The following is a 20,191-nucleotide window of genomic DNA, read 5'->3' on the forward strand; positions in this document are numbered from 1 at the left end:
TTATTTGTTATTGAATTAAAAAGCCGGTTTTAAATGGACAGGTCCGCCCTTTCAATTCTCTTCGCTTTTTTTTCTCTTTTCTTTTTTTTCTTTCTCTGTATACCTAAATAGAAATACCTCTGCGTTTGGCCACAACGCCGTCTACATCAACCTTTTGACGTTAGTCGCTTTGCAGCCAACAAACAAGGACACAAAACTACACGATCCACATAGAAGACTAGCGAGATCAATTTTGGACTCAAACTATGCCTCGACGATCATCTCGGCCCGCTCCCGCATCCCCGGAGGCGCCTGCGGCGGCGCCCAAACGACGCGCCTCTGCACGGTTGTCCGTGTCGCAGGGCGAGGTCAAGCGAGTCAAGTCCAACGCCGACCTATCTGGGGTGAAGTCCACAACCAAGAAAAGCAAGTATTTCGAGCCCGAGAGCTCTGCTGAGCCCGAGGATAGTGAGAGCGGGGGAGATTCGGGCTCTGCCTATGAGGACCAGGACCAGGAAGAAGACCAAGAGCTTTCCGATCATCAGTCAGAACCAGAGGGGCCCTCCGAGAGCGAGGAGGAGTCCAGGGCAGCAAAGGGGAAGCAAGGGAAGCAGACCCGCAATGCCACGTCGGACGCAGACGCGCTAAAGGGCAAAGAGCTCTGGCGCGAAGGAGTGCGGACGGGTCTGGGGCCCGGCAAAGAAGTGTTCATCCCCAAACCGAAGGCTCGTGACGCAGGCGACGTGGCATACGAGGATGAGACACTGCACCCCAACACGAAGCTGTTTCTGCAGGATCTAGCGGAGAACAACGAGCGCGAGTGGCTGAAGGGTAAGTCTCATGAACGAACCCGCGGTTACCGCAGCTAACAGTGTAGCGCACGACCCCGACTACCGCGCGGCAAAGAAAGATTTTGAGTTGTTTGTCGAGACGCTCACTCCGAAGATCGCCGGCGTCGACGGCACCGTTCCTGAGCTGCCCGTGAAGGACCTGGTAATGCCACTGATCCCTGCTACTTTTGCCTTTTCATTGACACTCCTAGGTCTTTCGCATTCACCGAGATATTCGCTTCAGCAAGAATCCCCTTCCGTACAAGGTATGTAAAGCCAATGTGCCCCTCCACCAGACTCTACCCAGTTGTAGCGAGCCAGCCCCGTTCTTGTGTTACCGTGATGCTTATTAGCGGCGCGCTGACGAACGAATAGATTCACTTCTCGGCGGCCTGGTAAGTGACTGTGACTGTGATAGTGACTGCAACTGTGGCGAGAGGGCAACCGGCTTATAGAGGTGTAGGTCCCGCACCGGCAAGAAAGGTCCCTATGCTGCGTACTATGTCCACTTCCAACCTGGTGCTTGTTTTGTCGGTATGTCTTCTGCACTTTCCACCTTGCCATCGATGCAACACGGCGACACTGCGAAGTCTCGCAATTGTTTAAAGTACTTGCGGTATTACAAGTACATGCACTTCATGCTCATTATTGTGGTCTTTTGTCCCATGCTTACCATGTCTTATTGGGTGTAGGCTGCGGTCTCTGGCACCCAGAGGCTGAACCGCTAGCATTGCTGCGAGCGGATATCGACGAGAACGCAAGTCGTTGGAAGGAGGTTCTCAGGGCACCGGCGATGCGCCGCGAGTTTCTGAACGGAGCGCCTGATGATGATGACGCAGTCGTGAAGGCCTTTACTCATCGCAACAAGGAATCTGCCCTAAAGACGAAGCCCAAGGTATGTGGTCATCCTTTCTTTGCATCTTGGTACCCATATCCATGTCCTCCCAACTCTTTTCCGATGGAATCAACGTATGCCGATGAAAGGTTTCGTGGGTGTTGATGCATGGTGGTCACGGTCGATGACCGTTTCGATCCCCGATCGGATTCGACCATAAAAATGAATCTTTCGTCTGTGTGAGCATGCAAGCCAGGGCTCTCCAAACCCCTACAATGTTTCCATGAGATCTGGGGGGACCATCACCACCTTGTTGAGCGCCGTTTTGCAGTCATCATGGTACCGGACGCGTCTCCCAACGGCTCGGCCAATCCACGGGCAGGAGTAGCGAGGTACCCAGCCACGGCACCTGACAAAGAGGACAGCCTCAAAGACCAAGTGGCGGAAGAGGGCGTGCGAGATTTTCGAATCCCCTGGAACAGGAACACCATTGGCCTTCGAGGCTGGATTTTTCGTGTTTGACGCCGTCGCATCTGGTACCATGGTTCACTTCGGCGCCAGTCTCCACGGGCCTCAAAGCAATCAAAGCAGCCCCCTAAAGGAATTTACTGACTTGTCGTTTTTTTACAGGGCTATGAAGCCGACAATGCCAATATTCTACTTCTACGGTTGCGCAGTTTCACGATCGGACGACCCATCTCAGATAAGGAGATGTTGGCGCCGGATGCACAGGACCGCATCGCCGCGCTGGTTGGGGTCATGGAGCCCTTCGTCCCCCCCCCCCCCCCCCCCCCATGATCTATCCATTTCCTTCCCTGTCCAGCCTAGCCCGTTTTCCCTTCTGAGCTAGCCACTTGGCTGCCAATCAGCTCCGCGCCGCCATCACACCTCTGCTGCAGCCCTTAGGGCCTTCAAGGGAGGGGGAAATCGCACAATTGCTGACCGCTCCCTCGCTTTCTTAGGTGACGTATCTCAACAGCATCGTGATGCCCGATATGTAAGAGATCAATGTCAATGCCTCGGTCGAGATCTTGTGGGGAATATTGTTCCATCTGAGGTGTCTAGGAAGGAATTCTTGTTTTCAATTGTTTCCGCCAAAACCTGTAACTCGGTCATCATTCCCGCAATCATACATCTTGCCGTGCCCGGCTACTTCACCCACTTCATTCCCAGCCCAGCTGCATGCACACGGCCATCTTTGGCTGTCTCCGCCCCGCGAGATGCTACATTCCCGGGTCCTGCGAGGAACAGGGCAATGAAGTGTTAACTGCACATCCATCACATCCGGCTGCATTGCCCTTCTCAATCTACCCCTCCCTATTCTCAATGCCCCTCCATCACACAGCCCAAATCTGACATGGGTAGAGCCTGATACACATTCGATACAAACCTTGTTCCCATCACCACAGAACCAATCGCAGCAGCAAACCCCAACAAGCACCCAAAAAGGGGAAGGAGTCAACCCAAATCTTACCTTTTGCCCAGAGTAAGCGAGGACCGTAGACAATCTTGATCGAAACACCCATCTCAAAGATGTCGCTCTAAATAATAATAAAAATGAAACAAGCCCCAGTATGGTAGTACGATTCTGCAAACCGTCCCTGACACGCATGAAGAACAGTGGCCACCGCACCCGCACGCCGCGTTCGGCCCGTTGTCGGGCAAGCCCGTTAGGCAAACCTTGGAAACCTTGGACTCCATTTCTCAAGTTTTGTGGATTTGGTCGGAGCGGGACTCCGCCGCGTCCCAGATTTCGAAAACAATGAGCACCTTCCTGGTCTGGCAAGGACTGACTGGTGAACCAAACAATGGCTTGGGCCATTGATTGGTTTCTGCAGCTGTGGAAGTTGCCCGAGTACTGTATACCAATACCTATACCTACTTGGGGATATGGTTTGCCTTTTTTTCTGACCTTCGGGTGGTATTCATGGTGGGGTGGAGGGGATCGTGCGGGAGGCTCGAGATGTCTTACCTGGTAAGGCATCGATTGGTGTCTGAACGGTTCGTTCCGCCTGCGGAGAGGTTGGATGCAGGTGCGAGGGTGTTTCTCTTTTGGTGGAAGGTCCCGGTAAAATCTTTTCCAGGTGATTTTCCAGGGGGGAACACCTGAGCCGTTTAAGCCTATGCTAAAGTAAATCACGAGGTAGATCTTCAATGGTAAAAACTATGGATTCATCTAATTAGGTCAAAGGTACTGTCCACGGGGCTGTCAATCTGAGTTTGCACATCTTCTAGGCTTGAGGTATACTTCGAAATGTGTCACCTGCGCGTCATGTTTGATTTCAGAATTGAACGCAAAAACGGTGGCACTTTGGATATTGCAGAAACTCGAATTGAACTATTTGTGGAAGATTGATAGCTTCAAATGTTAGATGAAGTTAGGGACATGAGTGGCTAGCTGTAACTGTGGAAATTTCATATATGGGTAGGTAGTCATATAGCCCTGGAGGTATCAAGGTATAGATGTATGTTTCCCACAGGTGCACGATGGATTCTAGTGTCCTCCCAAGGTAAGCTAAGGTATAGCTCTGAAGCTCTAGCAAGTGGCTTTCAGGCTCCATCGGAGAGACCTGTAGGTTATTTCGATATTTTTAATGTTACTCGCTGTCATGTTTAGTCGTGGGTAATCATCGGATGTCAACCATTCTATATTTGGGCATGGCGATGGGGCTCATGGATATCAAGTGCCGCATTAGAATGGGCATTGAAGATTTAGTTTCTAGCAATGGAATTTCTGACATGGACTCTGCCAATGGGAACACAAGGCGACAGCCCTAAAGGAACCTCTTATCAAATCCCGGACCTCGGGAACACACGCCGCCAGAAATCTTATAGTTTCCGGGGCCGGAAGTACTCACAGATGACCTTGAACCCTTGGGAGCTAGGATCCAGCTGTACAAAGGGCCTACTATTTCACGAAGAAGCTCCCAGGTGCTTGGCTTCTACTCTCCCCCACCTTTGATCGAGCAGAAAATGGAACTGAAATTTCCTAGTTATAGGGTTGGATCAATGTTTGACGATCGCATTCACCTCGGCATCTTTCAAGGGACGGACTCATGAGATTCAACTTCTGAATTACTGCGTGAAGGTGGAAAACTGAATTCAGCCATCTTACGGCCTGAGCTCGAACACCTTGCTGCCCAAACAGGGATCAGAGTGTAGACGAGGCTCTCCCAATGTACTGTATTGGACCACGTGAATCTGGCCTCAGGCGACCTCGTCACTCACTTGACAGTACACCGTCAACCCCGTGCGCTGCACCTGCCCCAGACTAGATACCATCTTTTCTGATGTCACTTTTCAATCATGTCAAAGATTGCATGGATTCCCAAGTGAGCCACGAATCAACGGACACGAAGATCGCTCATGCGCCGGCTGGCAGCAGGCCGAAAAAGCAACGTGATCGTCCCGCGCTGTATGACACGACTTTTGCCCCGACAGCCGAATTGGAATCGCAACGGTGTGTCACCGCTTCTTCCCTGCACCTCCATCACACGACCGGGGCCCCCAGGACTGTGCACTGCCCCGAGCAACTACCATACACATCGCCACGTCAGATCCCCCAAAGCAGAAGGGGGGACGGTCAGCGACTGTCATAGGCTACATTTTGTTCCCGTGACTGAAAGGCCATGCGGGCGGCGTCTATTAGTGCCCGACGAGGCTCCATCCATAGACGCGCTCCCGTGTGGATTCAAGAAGGAAAATGAAGAAGAAAAAGAGGGGCCAAAATCCCCGAAACCGGTGTCCCCGATTCCCCGAAGACTAAAAACAGGAACCCCGAAAGAAACCAAACCAGAATAGAAAAAAAGTCGCAGCCTGCCGACTTGCGGTTGGGTCTCCAAGCCTGCGCTCAGTCCTTCTTTGGGACCGAAGCGACTAGCGTGTCCCTAGGAGAAAGTGCATCGACTGGCCAGCGATTCTGGGACGAGTGGATCCCTCTGGAAAAAGGCATCGACGAAATCCGGTACGCTAAACTAGAGCTGAGGCCAAAAAGTGGAGAGCGGCAACGGAAAGACGCGGACGGCAATGCAACGCGCCGATTGGGTTCGCACATATGGAGAAAAACGTGGCAATGAGAAGGAAAAAAAAATTCATTCGTGACGCTTGCGGGGGCTCATTCGTTCGATACGGAAAATGAAGGCACGAATCATCCTGTTTCTGCTCGTCGCTATTCCCGGTTTCATTCCATTCTTTTTATTTTATTTTGTTGTAAATTTTATATTATCTTTTATCATTTTTCTTTTAAATCCAGATGGCACACATGCATGAGATCGGCGGGAAGGCCGGAGCGGCCCGTGGGACAAGTACCCCGACCACACAGGCCGCAAAAGTTCGTCTCCCAGTTTCGTCCTTTTTAATCGAAACGAGATTACCCTCCCTTCCCCCTCCCCTCTTTCCCCCCTCACTCCCAATCGAGTTTGTCATCTGATTATGACCTCGGCTACGATGATTCAGATTGATGGGGGATGTATGATGACCGGGATTAGGTGACGTCCCAGACCTAGACCCGGGCCCGGACCCCGTCGAGTCCACCAGTCCACTCCCCGTACAACGTGGTTGTGGCACTTCGACAAGGAACCCGCCCCCCTGTCACAGCGGACAACGCAACGCTAATGCAGGTTACCTTGGCTCATGATGGGCTTTGGGGATCCAGTGCTACAGCCCTGGGAACTTAGGGCGCTCGTCACCGGACTCGTATCGGTGGCGGAAGAGCTGAACCCCACTCATCAGCTGAAGTCTGATCGCCACTGCACACCGCCTCCCTAAGCCTCGCGAAGAAAGGACAGTTCGATAGTATCCATACTTGCAGTAGCTTCATGCGCATGGCCTGGAGCAGGTTATTTACCGGTTCCCGCTTTCCACCCCTCTTTTATTATTACTATTTCCTCCTTCCTTCTTCCCTCCCCCTTTTAGCTGGATGCGATTGGGTTGCAATTATTCGCCCCGAGCCGGGCCCATCGCCATGGGAAGAAAACCTGGTTCCGCGGGGCCGGTTGCGGTTGTGCGTGGACGGACCGAGTCGCAGCTAGTCCATGGGTGACGGAGGCCGTAGCCAGGGATCAGGGAGGAATTCATGACGATCCACGTCCAACATCGTGCATTAGCAGGGTTTATCCAACAAACCCTGGTCACACGGATTGAAGGTGTCGTACGTGGAAGGGCAAAGAGCAAAAAAAAACCAGGACCCAGGACCAAGGACCAAAGATCAAAGAAAGACCCAAGACCCAAGACCCAAGACCGGACGGTAGTTATGTATTGTAACGATTCAGCTGAGGGACCCCCGTCCATGTCGACGGGTCACTAGGCGCCGCCCTAGCCCGCGCTGCCCGGGGTCCACCCCGTTGTCTAAAAATTCATCTTTTCTTCCAATCAAATAATTCATCGACACCTTTTCTTTTTTTCTTTTTTTCCCTTTTCTCTACGTTTTCCAGAACCTCCCTTATCTTCTTTGGTCGTGGGGTCTTTTTTCCCTTCTCTCCCTCTCCTCTCTCTGTCTCTATACCAGCCCTAACTCCATCGTGCTCACGTCATAGTCCCGAGGCTCTTCCCTTTTTTCTCTTTTTCTCTTTTTCTCTTTTGATTATTTTTTTTCCTAGTTCCGATTTCCTAGTTCTTATTTCCTATTTCCTTTCCTTTGCTTTCCCTTTTGGCCCCCTTGCCAATCCTGCCAATCTTACCAATCTTACCAATTTGGATCTTCCTGCGTCCACTTTCCCCTGCGTGACCGCGCTATGCTGGCATCGCCCGTGTGATTCGACTCGTCTCCCCCTTTCATAACTCGACGTCACATCCCTGTACCCTTGACTCATCTCATTTCCCACCTTTCACTTCCTCCAACTACAAATGTCAGGCAATCCTCCCGACGACGACCCCAATCGACGGGGCTACCCAGATCCCAATCGGCCGTATCCTTACGCCCAGGACGATCAAGGTCATCCTCCTGCTCAACCTGTATGTCTGCCCTTGGACTGAAGCTGGCGAACAACTCCTAATATGCCTCACAGTTCCCGCCATCTTCCTACCCTCCCGAGTACGGCGACCGCGCTTACTATCCGCCGCCACCGTCGCAATACCCGCCGCCTCCACACTACCCCCCAGGCTCTTCACAATTCCCCCCACCGTCTAGCATGGCCGCCGTTCATCCTCACGCGCAGGGCCCCCCCCTACATGGGATACCGCCCTGATGCGTACGGGCAACCTCAACAACCTCAGGTGGTGTATCAAGCCGCCGCACCCCGACAGAGAACAGCAATTGCCTGCCGATACTGCCGACGACGCAAGGTACGTTGAGGGTGGACCAGACTATCTAGTGGAAAGCTCACTGACCGGGGTATAGATCCGGTGCTCGGGCTTTGAGAATTCCAACGATGGACGCTGCACCAACTGCCAGCGCTTCAACCAACAGTGCATGTTTACTCCAGTCTCCTCGCAGGCGCAGGCGTTCGTCCCCGCGCATGCCGCCTACCCTCACCTGCGCGACTCGCAAGGCCGAACACGCACCGACCCGAATGTGCAGCTCTACGGTCCTCATGGGCAGCCTCTTCCACCGCAGGCGCATGATGCGCAAACAACCCTGCCGCCGCCTCAAGGGATGTACGGTCCGTACGGTGGTCCCCCGCCACCCCTTGCAGGAGGACCAATGCCCGATCCGGTATGTCAATCGTCGTTAATCCTAGCCAAGGGCCTCATCTAATTGTTATGATTCATGTAGCGCCAGCGTCGCGGCTCAGGTTCGGGTTTCGATTACCCTGATCCTATGAATCTGGCTCCCGTTACGCCCTCCGGAGCTACCCCCGGATTCCAAACGCATACCGCTCCTAGCCCCTACTATCCCCAGCAGCACGATCGGCGCACCTCGCCGCAGGGCGGATACCCCTACGATGGACGCCACTCAGCCTCGCCCCACAATTCGCCGTATGTGCCTTTGGCACCCCCGGCGGCAGGAAGCGCGACACCCCCTCCCGCCCCGACCTCGACTCCCGGCGGTTCTCAGCGTGGCGGTCTGAACGTGCGTGACATGTTGAACCCCGGTGACGATTCGGGGGCTCGGTCCAGCACCGATAACGACATGCTCAATGCGCTGAACCGGCGCGGTCTGAACATGGATAAGAAGTAAGGGCTTCATGTGGATCGAGGACGTGCCAACCGACGGAGGCACACGGTGGAAACGACGCGACGGGAATGCGGGAATCTGGAAGGAATGAGAGATGTACCGTGTGCTGGCCACACGGTTCTGGGAGGACCATGTGTTGAAGTTACGGTTACCTTTTGATGGCAGCGTGAGCCTCTGTCGGAGCAATGCGGTGGGACCGAGCGCGTCCAGGATCATCCAGGAATTCATTGTCTCTGCCCCCCTGCGAAGCGCGAGCACGAGCCCCCTCAATGAACGCCAGGGCGAACTCCACGACAAACGAGCGCATGCAAGCAGGTCGGAAGGATTCGGGGCGATCCGAGCTCGGCCATTGATGACGACGGTCTTTTCTGTATCTCTTGATGCGAGGCCACGAAACGCGGACCCATGAGCTTACGAGCCGCACGAACTTTACCCCGAGATCGGGCCTCAGGGTCTTCGGTTATCGGCATACGACTTTTTTTTATTGTTATACATTTCGATTCTGATCGACCGATTTAATTGCGGAGGGTTTCGGCGTCTGTTCTTGAGGCTCGGATCTCTCAGCCTGCCCCGGATCACCAATCCTAGGATTTGATTTCAGTCTCAACCAGCATCATGCCTTATTGCATTACATCACACAACAAACCCGCAACACCTTGGCCCCCGTGAAACCCCTCCCCCTCACGGCGGCAACAACATCATTGTCACAAATCTCGGGCGGCTATCTCTGAATCATTTGCAGTTCCTTGTTCTGGGTCGGTTCTATTGTCCGTTTTTGCGTTGATTTATTCCACTTTTTCTTTTTCCTCTTTCTTTTCCTTTTCCTTTTTCTTTTCCTTTTTTCTTTTCTCTTTTCCCATTCCAATTCTTTCCCCGTATATCTTATATTATCCGGAAGGCAATTTCCTTGCGCCAAAATATGGTCGGCTGTGTCAGTTCTTTTATCTCAGTTTTTGCGAGTCAGTTCATCATTTTGCTTTGTTTACCTGGGAGGCTGTCTGATCAAATTTTTGTCCTTTACCGCGTCCTGTCTGTTAACTTTCTTCGTCGGTTAAGCGCTTTTGAATTCGATGGTGAAGTGTCTTGAGTATAATATCTCCGAGTAGATTATACATCCACTGTAAGATTCAATATCTACGCTTCGGTGGTATCCGATCTAGGTAAAGAAGCTAGTAGATTAGATTGGCTTTGGCATCCGAGAAGATGCCGCAGAGTTAGGGCCAACTTTGCCGGCCTAGCGCTGTTAATTGGTCCTAATAGCCGCGCTGTTCAAGATCACCCATCAAGTGATCAGGACGTCATCGAGGGGCGGGCCGGTCAGCTTCCCTTGCAAGATGGGTATCCAAATGGCTTTTGACATCAGACCCCGGGAATTTCTTTCAGCCTTCCAACTAGATTTGATCATGTGGTCCAGATGTCTGTAGGCTCATCTGATATACCTTGGCAATTATACAAACACAGCTGTACTTTTGTTATGGCCCAATACTTCAGCACCCAAAGACCATCCGTCCTGAGATCAAAATATAAGCTGGACAACCACTCAACATGGCCTAAGGCAGCTATTTCTATCCCTCTTTATCCCCTCCATAGCCCTACAAGGCTGCTCGACGTAGTATAGTTTCGGTCCCGTCTCGGTCCCGTCTCGGTCCAGCCGTGGCGGGCCGTTTAACGGATTTAATTGGCTCAGCATAAGCACTACACCGATTAGATCGTATAGTAAGCCGTACACTTATCAAAACACCATTGGCAAGCTCGTATGACATATGACACAAGGTCAGACTGTTGATCCTTGCCCGTTGTAATCTTACTCCGGCAAGTACGAGGCTCCGTTACGCCAACACTGGGTCTGAGCACGACCTGCACGAAAAGGCGCGCCGTTTGTGTTTTTTTTTTTTGCTTTTTTCTTTTGTTCAGTTTTAACCTCTTATTTTGTTCCGCTTCAAACACGAAGTCTGACAACTTAGGGAGTATCATGGAACCGACGTCTAATCTGAAAGTTGTGATCGTGGGGGGAAGTATTGCCGGGTTGACTCTTGCGCATTGTCTGCTCAGGAATGGCATTGATTTTGTGATTCTTGAGTCTCGAGGGGAGGTTTATCCTCAGGAGGGCGCTGCGCTGGGGATGCTGCCTAACGGATCGCGGATTCTGGATCAGTTGGGGATCTTCGATGATTTGATTGAGGGAGTACAGCCACTTCGGAAATGCTGGTTTTGGTCTGGAACTGGCGAGCTGATTGCGGAGGATGATGGTCCCGTGGAATTTGAGATGAGGTGAGTGCACTTGTCTGAGTTGTGCGTTGAGCTGTTGGATTGGACATTGATCTTGATAGACATGGCTACTGCTCTGCTTTTATGGATCGCCAGTTGGTTCTGGAGAAGCTGTACAGCAAGCTGGGAGATCATCGCGGCCGTGTCTTAGTTAACAAGAAGACTGTCGATATAGAGAATCTCCCAGACGGTGTCCGTGTGCACTGTGCAGATGGATCTGTGTACGAAGGTGGCTTGGTTGTCGGAGCAGATGGTGTTCGAAGCACTGTGAGGCAGTCAATGTGGAAGAGCATGGAAGAACATAATCTGCAAGCCGAAGTCGAAAACGAGAAAACGAGTACATCTACTTTCCTAGACAAACGCTACAATCTTCCAGATCATCAGCTAACAGGACGTAGCAATGACATCCGAATACAACTGCGTCTTCGGAATAGCCACAGCCACCCCAGGACTGAACCCAGGAGATGTCCATCGAACCTACGCCGAAGGATACTCCTTCCTTGCTATTATCGGCAGCGAAGGGCGAGTCTGGTGGTTCCTCTTCACGAAGATGGATCGTAAATACAGCCACTCGGAAATCCCCCGGTTCAGCCAGAAGGATATGGACGAGCATGTTGCTTCGTATCTTTCGATGCCGGTGACTGGATCAGTGCCTTTCTCCGAGATCTATGAGAGGGCTATCTTCCGAAACATGCTTGCTCTGGAGGAGTCTTTGTACAAGCATTGGTTCCATGACCGTAAGGTTTGTATTGGGGATTCGGTGCATAAGGTGTGTCTTTGAAACTATCACTGTTGGTTTAATCCTCCTAATACATTCACAGATGACTCCAAACATGGGCCAAGGAGCCAACTCGGCCATCGAGAATGCCGCAATGCTAGCCAACTACCTTGCGAAGTTGACAAAGTCCTCTTCATACGAAAGCGAAGACATCCGTCGTTGCCTACAAGATTGGCAGACTACTGTCCAGCCACGCATTGGGGAGATCTGGCATTCAGCCTGTGATTTAACACGCATAGAGGCAAAGGCGACACTGAAGGGCAAGATTTTTATCTATCTTCTTCCGTACATGCAGACTATGCTTCTCAACAAACAATCTGCCGTTATGGTCACAGCGGCGAAGCTGGATTGTCTGCCTCCTCCAGCTAGGTCGTTGCGGGGCTCCATTCCGTTCAAGGATCTGAAACAATCAGAAGGAAAGACAGACAATGGAAGGAAGGGCATGGTTTTGGGAGCTCTACTTGTTGGTTTTGTTGCCGTTGGTTGGAACTGGAGACGGCTGCTGGTATGAGTCAAGCTCCACTAGCCAAGTCAACAGAACCTTTGTACGCTACAATCATCGATACCAGTATCGCCTCTACAACTAATACGGACGTGCGTTCTTTGCTGAAACGAGTTGATGATCGCTAACTACATGTGTTTCTCCATTCGTCGCGTCTGATCCTATCCAAGTCAGAAAGGATCGTACAAACATAGCTCTAGAGACTAGCTAGGTATCCACCGCCATTATGCATTACACTTTGATCCGAAATCAGATCGCAGAGGGCCTGCAGGGCTGCAAAACGGAAGAAAGAAGGAAAGGAAAGAGAAATCCAAGACGCAAAGAAAATAAAATAAAAGAAAGAAACAAGACGTGGGGTCGGATTAGATCAGGAAAAATCCGGTAGATTGAAGCAGGAACTCCGGGAAAAGGGAAATTCGGAAGGAAAGTATCGACAGCCGACGCCGGGCTCGACGGAAGTTGGGATGCAAGCGAATGTAGAAAGTGGGAGACAAGAGGCAGAAAATGCAATGGAGGTTTTTTTGTTGCAGGGGCTGAAACGCAGCAATGCGGGGAGTGTGAGCGAGTGACTGATTGAAAAGCGAATGGCGGAAATTAGATGAGGGATTTGGGCATTAGGCGTTTGGAATGGATTCCAGCACGCGGGACATCTTCTTGGCTCGAACGGTGTCTTGAACAATCATGTCACGGCTCTTGAGCATCATGTGCATTGTATCGACCACCTTGTTGAAGGAGGATGCGGCACCGCGCTCTTGTTTGAACCGGACCAGACTAAGGTTTGCCTGGCGGCCGTGCTCAAGAACAGTGTAGAATTCTGCGGTGAATTCAACCTCTCGGAGACGCAGGACTGGAGACAGGTTAGTAATGATGAGATAGAGAAAGATAGGGAGATAACTGACAGTTGACCTCGCCGACACGTCCGTGAACAACGCTGTTGCTCTTATCCATGGTAACATCTTCCATACCATAGTCTTCCCACTCACGAAGGAGACGGTAGACCTCTTTTCGTCCCTTGACCTTCGAGGTATTGAGGGCAATGACCCTAGTAGCAGGCTTGATCTGGAATACACGAGCGAACCAGTTCTGGTTGGCGAGGGAAAGGCGCTTGTTGCGTGCGGGATTTTGAGGGTCGTCAGATTCAAATGGGCTTTCTGCATCGGGAAATCCCTTGCAGGAACGAGGATTCTGTTGATCCTTAAGGTTCTCCTGTTCTTTGTCTTTCTTGGGGTTTAGCGGCGTATAGGCAAAGCAGTTGATAGTTGATTTACCTGTTTCCTGGGGGGCGGTTTTGTTCGCCTTCTTCGACACGAGCTTCTTCAATGCTCCTCCAAATCGCTCCATGGAGGACTTGCGAGTCGGTACCCTACCCTCGGTTGTCTTGATTGGCGAAGTCGGTGTTGAAGGAGGGGTGTGAATGACCACGGTGCCAGTGCTGGGGACAATTTGCTTGGTATCCTTAGGCGGAAGAGCTGGGGCGGAATCAGAAGCTTGAGGCCGATGCTTGAACCAGGACCACTTCTTGCCATCAGCCGATCGATGCTTAGGAGAGACAGGAGCCTCCTCGATGGGTTCCAGTCCACAAGCATTTCGGGTTTGACGAGAACTGGCAGAGAAGGCGCGCATGGGGTCCATAGACTCAGGCTCAGCAGAATATGACTCGGAAAGCTGATTCTTCTTACGAATCATCAAGGGCTTGACCTCATGAAGAGACCGCACGGAGCTATGTGGGACCATCCTAATTGTGGCTCGAGAATCGCTCACACGGCTCGCGGCCGACGGACGCTGCTTGGACTTCGACTTGGGAGTTAGGTCAACCGGGCCTCGGACGGGGCTCGCAAACTCCTCCTTGATAACAGGCAATGTTTCAGGTATGGTATCGAAAGGGTCCATGAAGACAGGAACATCTTCTCCTGATTCACTCCGCTTGTGATGCTGTGCTTGGTCTTCCTCAATCAACCTATCTAGATGTCCGATCACACCAGACAAGTATGCAGGAATGTTGTCATTCCTTCCCTTGCTGTGCTCAACAAGCTTGCGTCGTGTTTCGGTTAGCTCGTGAATACTGTAAGAGCGACCGGACTCCTTCAAACCTCCCTTTGGAGTTTCCGAGGAAGGCTTGGTGGGAACAGCGACGTGCTGATTTTGACTGGCAATAGAAACAGGAGTCGCAGGTGTCTCATATCCGGCTTCGTCGCTAGCGCTGCGAATGGTCGAGATAGAGCTGCCATTGAAGGCCTCTTCACAGATTTGGCTAAGCTCGTGTGACACCTTGCGGGCATCTTCCTTCCAACTCAAATCAGACACACGGATCCTTTTCTCCTGGCACACAGTTCTAGCCTTCATGCCGCTTCGGTGGACCACTGTCGGTTGGGCAGGAAGGGGTGGGCTGCTAGGAATGGGTGGGATATCCATCCCATCCGCAATTATCTGCAAGCTAGCTGCACTGGGTGACCGCTTAAGATCAGTCTGGGCGTTTTGATCTTTCTGTGCCGTCTTTCGCCTCTTAGGCTTGGTAGAGCCTTGGGATCGATTGCGTGCATGATGGAATGAAACATTCCGACGGTAGCTTGTTGACCGAGTGGACATCCCAGGCGCTCGAGAACTAGAGTGAACCAATTTAGACGAGTGGAAAGACTTCATAGAGCTTGGCTTGTGCTTCCGCTTCTGAAGTACGGTAAATGGTGACTCGGTCACATCGTCTGTCTCCTCAGGCTCTACTTCTTCTGCGATGGAAAGAGGGGGCTTGACCACGGGAGAGACATCACCAATTTCAAGAACCTCGACGGTTTCCTTGTGGATGGTGATCTGGGCAAACTTGGCCTCAGCAGCGGCGCCGTTGTTCTTCGGTGACCGATACGGATCATAGCTTTCAACACTTGCGCAAGACTTCGGTTCTTGAGTGCCACCCATGCGACGGTGGAGGTCTTTGACCTTTGAAATGTGCGAGCGACGCTTCGAGTTGCTGCGGTTCCGGCGACCCTTGCCTCCAGGTCGGGAAATATGGTGGTAGTCGCTAGCTGAGTATTCAAGAGGCTGTCCTTGATAATTCTCCAATTGTTCGTCGCGGAATTTGGCAAGGGCATTGTAGAACATCCGCTCATGGGTAGGTCTACATTGCAGTTAGTTCCCAATACTCAAGTCGCTGAGAAATCAACAAACTTACTCAAGGCACATAATCCTGTCAACCAAGGCATCGGGCTTAACGTCATGCCAGAGCGTCTGCAGGTTACGCAGAATATCACCATCGATATCACGGCGATCTGTAACAAGGTTGCCGCAATCCTTGACGGACAAGGCAGGTGGTGGTCCAATGTAGTGATCTGCCATAGCATTGTGAAGCTTTTCATACTTTGTCAACAATGGATGCATCCACACATTTTGCATGGAAATGCGGTCTTCAGGACGCTTTTGAAGGATTCGCTGGATGAGATCGGCCGATTCATCACTCAACTCTTGGGGGATCATGTAGTCACCCTTCTTGACCAGTCGCAATGTGTTAGGGAGATCACCGCCATCGAAGGGCAGATATCCGGTCAAAAGGGCGTACAAGATAATTCCACAACTCCACATGTCCGCTCTGTCGCCGCGGTATTTTCGTCCGTAGATTATCTCGGGTGCTGCGTAGTGGGGACTTCCACATGAGGTATTGAGCCAATGGCCAGCGGGTTGCAGAGCAGCCATGCCGAAATCAGCAAGCTTGACATTGTGTTGTCCATCAAGCAGAATGTTCTCCGGCTTTAAATCACGGTGGCAGATGTTGAATCGGTGGCAGTAACCGAGGCCAGCAATGATCTGACGGAAAAGTCGCACTGCCTCCTCCTCTGGTAGGGGTCCATGCTTGGAGACATAGTCGAAAAGTTCACCCCCTTCAACATACTCGAGAACAAGGTAGCTGTGATTCATGTTAGACGTCACTTCAATAGAGCACGGCTTGCAGCACTTACAGTTCACCACGGTTCTCCCAAACATCGTACAGACTGATGACATTAGGGTGTTCAATCAATTTCATGATAACAACCTCACGCTCGATCCCACAGGGCATGTGGCGAGCATTTGAGAAGCCCGAGAAGTTACTGGCATTACGATCCATGGCAGCAATGCTCTCGCTTTGCACCATCGCGGCAGACTTCTTGGACACGATCTTGATCGCGGCGGTCTGACCTGTAACAGCATGCTTAGCCAGCCGGACGCGGCCAGTAGCGCCCTTGCCGAGGGTTCTTCCTAGCTGCCATGGCCCGACATGAGTCTTTCTCTTCCCCTTGTTAGACAAGATAGAAGCGGCCGAGACGACAGAGTTTCGTGCCGAGTCAGACTGAAAATCTGTGGCAACGGAGAGCCGCTGGTTTTCCTTTTCTCTCGGGCTAGGGCTCATGACGACAGACATACGATCTGGTGTCTTCAGCAGATCGATATTCTCAACATGAACCTTGGGGGTTTCCACCTTTGGTGACCTGGCGTGGTTAATTCGGCTGGAGGCGTCTACTAAGGGTTGACGTCTCCGGTGTGGATCGTTCAGATCCAGCATCACCTGGTCCATTGCTCGGTAGTGATGTTTCTTGCCCACAGTGGCATGTGTTGTTGTTTTCGGTGGTTTTCGGTGAAATGATAGTTACAGGGGCGCTGGTCATGGTTAGTTCTTCCCTCAAATCAACTCACGTGTGTGTCTTCGGTTTCAACTCACATTAGACGGCGTGAAAGAAGAGATTAAGTCGACGTCCACTTGGAGTGCTGGTCGCGGGCAAAATTAGCGGTAATGATTGACTGGGATAAATAATGCAGTTGAAAGAGTGACAGGCGAATTAACACAACATCGTGGGATCGAAGGCGAACGAGAGACGTGGGAGCTGAGAACCCAGGGCGAAAGTCGACTCGAAGAGATGCAAGAGTCGCGCGAACTGTGGCAGCCCAGAAGAGATCAAAAGAGAAGTGGTGGAAGGGTCGGCCGTGGCATGCCTCAGCACGACTGTTGTGGAATGAGAAAGAGTGAGATTCCGTCGATGGCTTGGAATGCATTTCCCCTCACTACACACTACACACCTTTTACCACCACCACACCCTATCACTTTTCAATGGTCTCTTCATGATTGCTCAACTACCTAAATCTGTTTGAATTATGATACTTTTGGTACCCGAATTCTGATTTACTTGGTTCTTCGCCCGCCTGAGGGTTGCTTGCGATGCTATGGCATTATTTACTCCGTAACACTATCTCCCGTGGAGACACTTGAAACCATATGAAAGGATCGACGAGTTTGCTATGGAAAGTAAATCCTTACTAGGTGAAAGTCGATGTTTGTTTGGGCTAGGGTGAGGAAACTAAAAGTATACATTCCACCCGACGGTAGGGGGAGGGGAGCAATGTCGTCTTCACTATGGCCTTATCGGTTTAATCATCCGCCCCCAAGGGGCCACTCCACATAATCGTCGGCATTCCACTCCCCTAGAGTCCCCAGTCAAATTGAAATGGGCACTAGACTTAATTCTGTAGTTTCGACTTGCGTCGGACAAGTCGGTCATCCGGCAATATCCCGAGGCCACGAATTGAATGGTACGGAGGTTTGGGTTTTTTTATTAGAATAAATACACCAAAATGTCACCAGATGAGATGTCTGCGCTTTTCACGGATGTCCGGACCCTCTGTCGCTTCAGCATGTGCTCTTTTATGGACTGTCTTCTAAACCAGCTGAATGATCTCTCTTTTGGAAGCGAATGTATAATTTCTGTACAGATGGGACTATAGCCGTAGGTGGATATACATATAGTCGATTAACTTTCGCTAGCCGACGGGGCTAGGCACGGTGCGACTATGTCAAGCATTGTTAGATTTGTATTTCGGGGCTCACCAACGCTTGACCGCAAGCGCTTACTTGGATTAGTGATTGCTTTTTTTTGCCCCGCACTGTGGCTAGCTTTAGTGCCCGATGGGCAATAGGCCGAGGTGGCCTCGAGGCAAATTGTGCGCTACGAGTTCCGCTAATCAATAATCAGCCACCAACGTCCACGACTCTGACTTTCAGATCCCGGCCATGAGCGAGAGCCACAATAAATGTTAGCAGAGACGACCCCGGGATAAATAAATCGGTGTTTTCTCGTCAATTATTGGGAGCTCAGGTATAAGTGACTCATCGACTACCTGTGGATCTTGGTTAGGCCAGATTGGATATATATTTTGGCTCAACAGATCTCCCGCTCCCGAACCCCCCTCCCCCACCACTCCGTTCTATCTCCAGAGCTATCCACCCTTTCCCAGCAATGGCCGACATCAAACCCCCGTTTTCCGAGGAGACCGCCCGTCAAAAGGTCAAGGCAGCCCAGGATATGTGGAATACCCAGTACGTTCTGATATCCATCTGATTTCACCTAGACCGGTGGGCCCTGATCCCGACTGGCCCATGTGGCCAAAGCCAGGGCGATGCGGCGTCATCCCTTGCATTCCTCAAGCCCTAGTGTTCAATGTTTGTCCGTGCGAGTCCCTGGACACATGATGGCATCCCTATTCTGGTGCCTTCTACGATCTCTTATCTAGTTTTGCTGAAGAGCTCGGGCGACTACGCGGAAGTGACGCCTTGACCCGATCGGATACTAACCATGCAAAAGAGATCCCACCCGAGTCGCGAAGGCATACACTCCGACATGCATTTGGCGTAACCGGACTTCTTTCTTCTCTGGCACCGAGGATATTGTCGCGTTTTTGACTGCCAAATGGAAGCGCGAGCACAACTACCGTCTGCGCAAGGAGCTCTTTTCTTTCCGTGATGATCGCATCGCCGTGCAGTTCTGGTATGAGTATCAAGATGCGACTGACGGAATGCGTTGGAAACGGTGCTATGGACTGGAAGATTGGACTTTTGATAGGGAATCTGGGAAAATGTGCAAGCGTATGATGAGCGGCAATGACCTGCTTCTCGGGCCAGACGGAAATGGCGAGGGACGGTGGTTTGTTGAGGGTGTTGACGTGAATGAAGTCCCGATCGGCCCGGAACACTGGTAGTCTGTCTGGTCTTTCAGTGTTGGGTAGCTTTCCGAGTTTAATACCGATCTAACACCTTATCCTTTATGGATGTCGGGGTATCTCGCAAATCAAGTCGCACCTGTTCATACAATTGTATCGTGTCTAGGCTTTCTTTCAGCTTTGTTGACCCTGGGATAGGGTGGGTGCAGAAGCCTTCTAGGACCTCGACATGTTACATGCCTATAAAGCACCTCGACAAAGCATTGATTAGCATGGTGATTTCTTCAAATCTGAACGCTGTCAAAACCATTCATCAGGTGCAGATTTGACGCCAATTTTTGCCCCTTGATTTATCATGTGGTGAGCGTGCGATGTTCCTATCCTGCATTCCACGGCATCCTACATACTGTAGGGGTCTCGAGATCCTTCAAATAGTAGCCCCTGCCCGACTTTGTTTGTATGAATTGCAGCGAGGCCTAATTGCCCGTATAAGGCCGGTATATCAGTCGCCCGCGATCAAACTAGTGTCGGGTCGCATCGGAAGGGCTGCCGGTGGAGAAGCTTATCAACGGGTCATACTGATGATCGCTCGGCAACCCTCCCATAGACTCTGGCAGACGATGCCAGAGATAGTGCGATCAAGTGTATAAATTGAAAATAAAGGTCTTTGTGGGGGTAGATATGACTGACGCATAGGGCTGTTTGTTTCCCTACTAAAGGGAGGTTCACACGGGTTGACGCAACGCATTTTTGCTGGCACATGAGCCGACGGCTGTCATATTAAGAATTACCATTAGTTACAACTAAAATAAATTTACAGCACTTCTTTCAAGCCAAGTTGATCTATTTATGTATCGACTTCTACTGTCTGAAACATTATCAAAGAACCTGTAGAGTGTAGAGTCCCTCACTATTCGATTCAGCAACAGGCGT

At 51.3% G+C, this 20,191-nt stretch overlaps 5 protein-coding genes across 5 annotated transcripts; 4 read left to right on the top strand and 1 right to left on the bottom strand.

Moving 5' to 3' along the window:
* Nucleotides 1-245: 245 nt before the first annotated feature.
* Nucleotides 246-2,442, top strand: N7443_006317 (DUF2461 domain-containing protein; the record flags this gene model as incomplete). The annotated part of the gene is made up of 7 exons (XM_056886373.1): nt 246-810; nt 857-972; nt 1,022-1,075; nt 1,185-1,204; nt 1,273-1,343; nt 1,502-1,704; nt 2,275-2,442. The coding sequence occupies 7 exons, from the start codon at nt 246-248 to the stop codon at nt 2,440-2,442; spliced, it is 1,197 nt and encodes a 398-aa protein (XP_056740022.1).
* Nucleotides 2,443-7,638: 5,196 nt separating this feature from the next.
* Nucleotides 7,639-8,761, top strand: N7443_006318 (Zn(II)2Cys6 transcription factor domain-containing protein; the record flags this gene model as incomplete). The annotated part of the gene is made up of 3 exons (XM_056886374.1): nt 7,639-7,926; nt 7,982-8,296; nt 8,357-8,761. The coding sequence occupies 3 exons, from the start codon at nt 7,639-7,641 to the stop codon at nt 8,759-8,761; spliced, it is 1,008 nt and encodes a 335-aa protein (XP_056740023.1).
* A 1,969-nt stretch (nt 8,762-10,730) lies between these two features.
* N7443_006319 (FAD-dependent oxidoreductase) lies at nt 10,731-12,391 on the top strand (the record flags this gene model as incomplete). Its single annotated transcript, XM_056886375.1, has 5 exons — nt 10,731-11,029; nt 11,089-11,363; nt 11,425-11,795; nt 11,848-12,309; nt 12,374-12,391. 5 exons carry the CDS (start codon nt 10,731-10,733, stop codon nt 12,389-12,391), a joined length of 1,425 nt encoding a protein of 474 aa, XP_056740024.1.
* A 529-nt stretch (nt 12,392-12,920) lies between these two features.
* N7443_006320 (serine/threonine-protein kinase) lies at nt 12,921-16,843 on the bottom strand (the record flags this gene model as incomplete). Its single annotated transcript, XM_056886376.1, has 4 exons — nt 12,921-13,153; nt 13,206-15,415; nt 15,470-16,198; nt 16,251-16,843. The coding sequence occupies 4 exons, from the start codon at nt 16,841-16,843 to the stop codon at nt 12,921-12,923; spliced, it is 3,765 nt and encodes a 1,254-aa protein (XP_056740025.1).
* Nucleotides 16,844-18,558: 1,715 nt separating this feature from the next.
* On the top strand, nt 18,559-19,297 carry N7443_006321 (nuclear transport factor 2 family protein; the record flags this gene model as incomplete). Its single annotated transcript, XM_056886377.1, has 2 exons — nt 18,559-18,638; nt 18,904-19,297. 2 exons carry the CDS (start codon nt 18,559-18,561, stop codon nt 19,295-19,297), a joined length of 474 nt encoding a protein of 157 aa, XP_056740026.1.
* Between the last annotated feature and the right edge of the window lie 894 nt (nt 19,298-20,191).

The sequence above is a fragment of the Penicillium atrosanguineum genome, assembly GCF_028827265.1.
Source record: "Penicillium atrosanguineum strain IBT 20685 chromosome Unknown utg000005l_segment0_segment0, whole genome shotgun sequence".
Classification (NCBI taxonomy): Eukaryota; Fungi; Ascomycota; class Eurotiomycetes; order Eurotiales; family Aspergillaceae; genus Penicillium; species Penicillium atrosanguineum.